At 35.2% G+C, this 3181-nt stretch overlaps 1 protein-coding gene across 1 annotated transcript in view; it reads left to right on the top strand.

Moving 5' to 3' along the window:
* LOC107681547 (neuron navigator 1-like) overlaps nt 1-2873 on the top strand; it is a gene marked incomplete at its 3' end in the record, with an annotated part of 5900 nt that extends 3027 nt beyond the window's left edge. The window contains exons 3-7 of the mRNA XM_016477859.1: nt 809-963; nt 1054-1125; nt 2116-2312; nt 2440-2558; nt 2676-2873. Of these exons, the coding sequence (XP_016333345.1) occupies nt 809-963; nt 1054-1125; nt 2116-2312; nt 2440-2558; nt 2676-2873 (741 nt within the window). The remainder of the gene's footprint in view (nt 1-808; nt 964-1053; nt 1126-2115; nt 2313-2439; nt 2559-2675) is intronic.
* Nucleotides 2874-3181: the final 308 nt, after the last annotated feature.

The following is a 3181-nucleotide window of genomic DNA, read 5'->3' as shown; positions in this document are numbered from 1 at the left end:
GATTTCTGAAGATCATGTGACACTGAAGACTGGAGTAATGATGATGAAAATTCAGCTTTGATTACATAAATTACACTTTAAAGTACATTCAAATAGAAAACAGTTATTTTAAATAGTAAAATTATTTCACAATGTTACTGTTTTTGCTGTATTTTGGATCAAATAAATGCAGGCTTGGTGAGCAGATATCATTTATAATTATATTAAAAACAAATATTAATATATTTTGTAATATACATAAATAACAAAACACTTAAACCATAATGAACCCCTGTCTTGCTCTTGAAGCTTGCCATTGTGAGTAGTGAGACTTACAGTATGATTCAAATTATATCTGAATCAAATTTGTTTCATAATTGATAAACTTTGCAAAATTGACAGTGTTATTGAACTAAATTAAATTAACACTGAACTGAATTGAGCTGCAAAATCACACTGTTGTCTTCTGTAGAGCTGAATATTGTGCCAATTTCTATTATTAGAAGACATTATTATAAAGGTTATTATAAAGATAGATTATTATAAAGATATCATTTTTTAAATGAGCAATACACAATTGTCATAAATGAATTGTTAAATGAATTATGACACTGTTGTCTTCTGTACAGCTAATTTACAGCTGAAATTTATTTTATTTATTTTTTTTGCAATTAATAATTTTGTATTTTGCAAAATTGCCACTGTTATTTTCTTGTTTGTTACTGTGAATCTGCTTTAAAACAGTGTTGCATAAAGTGCTATATAAATAAATGTGATTCGACTTGACCTGACGTAACCTCTGACTGTTTTTGTCTTTTTATCCCAACAGGACCTTCAGCTCTATCTGGCCAATCTGGCCAATCAGACCGATCGGGAGAGCAGCACAGCTGAGATCCCGCTGGTTGTCATCTTGGATGATGTGCATGATGCAACATCTCTCAGTGAACTTGTTAATGGTGCTTTAACCTGTAAATATCATAAATGGTGAGTCTAGGAAAGTCTACACCAAAAATGACAAGTGGGTTTCCCAGTCATCTTAAAGGTGTCAAGAGCTGTTTTGTTTCTCTTTCTCAGTCCATATATAATAGGGACAACCAATCAGCCAGTGAAGATGACCCCTAACCATGGCCTACACCTCAGCTTCAGGTTGGTCAGTGCTAACATACACAAGGTCCTTTTAGCTTCCTGTCGAGTGTCAGTGAGGAACAGCTGGGACGTGTTGCCCCTCCTGCTTTTGTTTTCATTGTCGTTTTGGGTGACACTAACATGTGCTTGCCTTTTCACTCCCTATATACTGCAAAAGGATGCCTAATTTTCATATTTTATAGTGTTCAAATTTACTGTATGGCCTAACTCACATTTTCAACAAATGACAAACCACAATTCTAAGCACAGAAGTGCTAGTTTTCGCTCGTCTCTTTTTTCAAACATAAAATATAACAAATATAAAATAATGTCACTATAAATAAAAGTAACATGTCCATTTGGTCATTTATTTGACAAGTAATCATGATAAGCAGGGTAATATACAGTCAGCTGGTCATTATTGCAAAAAAAAAAAAAAAGCTCTTCAGGATAATATAAGACCTTCATCAATGTGTTTGGGGTTTATTTTTACACAATGACTGGCTGACTGTACATTAACTTTTATATTTTTACACACATTTATGATATAATAGGTTTTAATGTTAGCGAAAGAGATATACACAGATTTGCTGAAATTAATATTGTTTGTGAAATATTTACTCAAACAATTTAAATGTAGTTTATTCCTGTGATCAAATCATTATCAGTCTTCAGTGTCACATGATCCTTCAGAAATTATTCTAATATGCTGATTTGTTGCTTAAGAAGCGTTTCTTCTTTTTGTTGAAAACAGTTGCTCTTTACTGTTTTTGTGGACATCTCGGTTTTTCAGGATTTTGTGATGAATAGAAAGTACAACAGAACAGCATTTACTTACAATAGAATTTTTGGGCACATTATAAATGCCTTTACTCTCACTTTTGATTAATTTAATGCATCCTTGCTGGATAAAACTATTAATTAAAAAAATATATAAAAATACTGACCCCTTTTTGAATGGTCCTCTATTTATCAGTTTTCATATTTGTTTTACATGTTTCCTCTATACAGGATGGTGATGTTTTCCAATAACGTCGAACCAGCAAACGGATTCCTGGTACGTTACCTGCACAGAAAGCTAATGGAGGCTGAAGATCCCAGGAGCGTGAAGAATGAAGATCTGCTGCGGGTGCTGGACTGGGTGCCCAGACTCTGGTACCACCTTCACACCTTCCTGGAGAAACACAGCACCTCTGATTTCCTCATTGGTAATTTTCATTTTTACATCGGCACCATATTGGATAAGAATGAGGAGGCATTTTTTTAAATAACAAGCTTGATGTGCCTAATTCAGGGAGTATTTCATCTATGTGTGTCCAATCTGTGTTGCCGTAGGTCCCTGCTTCTTCTTGTCCTGTCCAGTAACTGTAGAGGAATTCCGCACGTGGTTTATCGATCTTTGGAATCACTCAATCATCCCGTACCTGCAGGAAGGAGCCAAAGATGGCATTAAGGTGGGTCAAAGTATCCCAAACTTGAAGATAAATTTAACCTGTCGGTCAGAATGCCGCTTCCTAACTGTTCAAGTGAGCAGTTTTTGGTTGAATCAGTGTAAATATGTGTGTCTGCAGGTTCACGGGCAGAAGTCGGTGTGGGAGGATCCGGTGGAGTGGGTCAGAGGATCTCTGCCCTGGCCGTCTGCTCAGCAAGACCAGGCCAAACTCTTCCACCTGCCTCCCCCGAGCACAGGCCCCGGCAGCCCCAGCCAGCCAGGAGACGATCGGCCACATAAAGAGACGCCGCCCAGCTCCGTCGAGTCAGATCCACTGGTCAGTGTGTGGATTAGGGCTGTCAGCATTAATAAAAGAATTTATTTAAATCTATACATTTTCTGTATATATACATTATATATTAATCGTGATTAATCGCATCCAAAAGAAAAGTTTTTGTTTACATAATATATGTGTGTGTACTGTGTATATTTATTGTGCATATATATAAAAACACATACAGCATATATTTTGAAAATATTTACATGTATATTCATGTATATATTTATATTCATATAAATGATATCATATATAAATATATTTAATATATAAACGGAACATATTTTTCTTAAATATATACATGCATG

The sequence above is a fragment of the Sinocyclocheilus anshuiensis genome, unplaced genomic scaffold, assembly GCF_001515605.1.
Source record: "Sinocyclocheilus anshuiensis isolate Anshui unplaced genomic scaffold, SAMN03320099.WGS_v1.1 scaffold2159, whole genome shotgun sequence".
NCBI classification, from domain to species: Eukaryota; Metazoa; Chordata; class Actinopteri; order Cypriniformes; family Cyprinidae; genus Sinocyclocheilus; species Sinocyclocheilus anshuiensis.
Note: the sequence above shows the minus strand (reverse complement) of the source record. Positions and strands in the feature narration are given on the sequence as shown.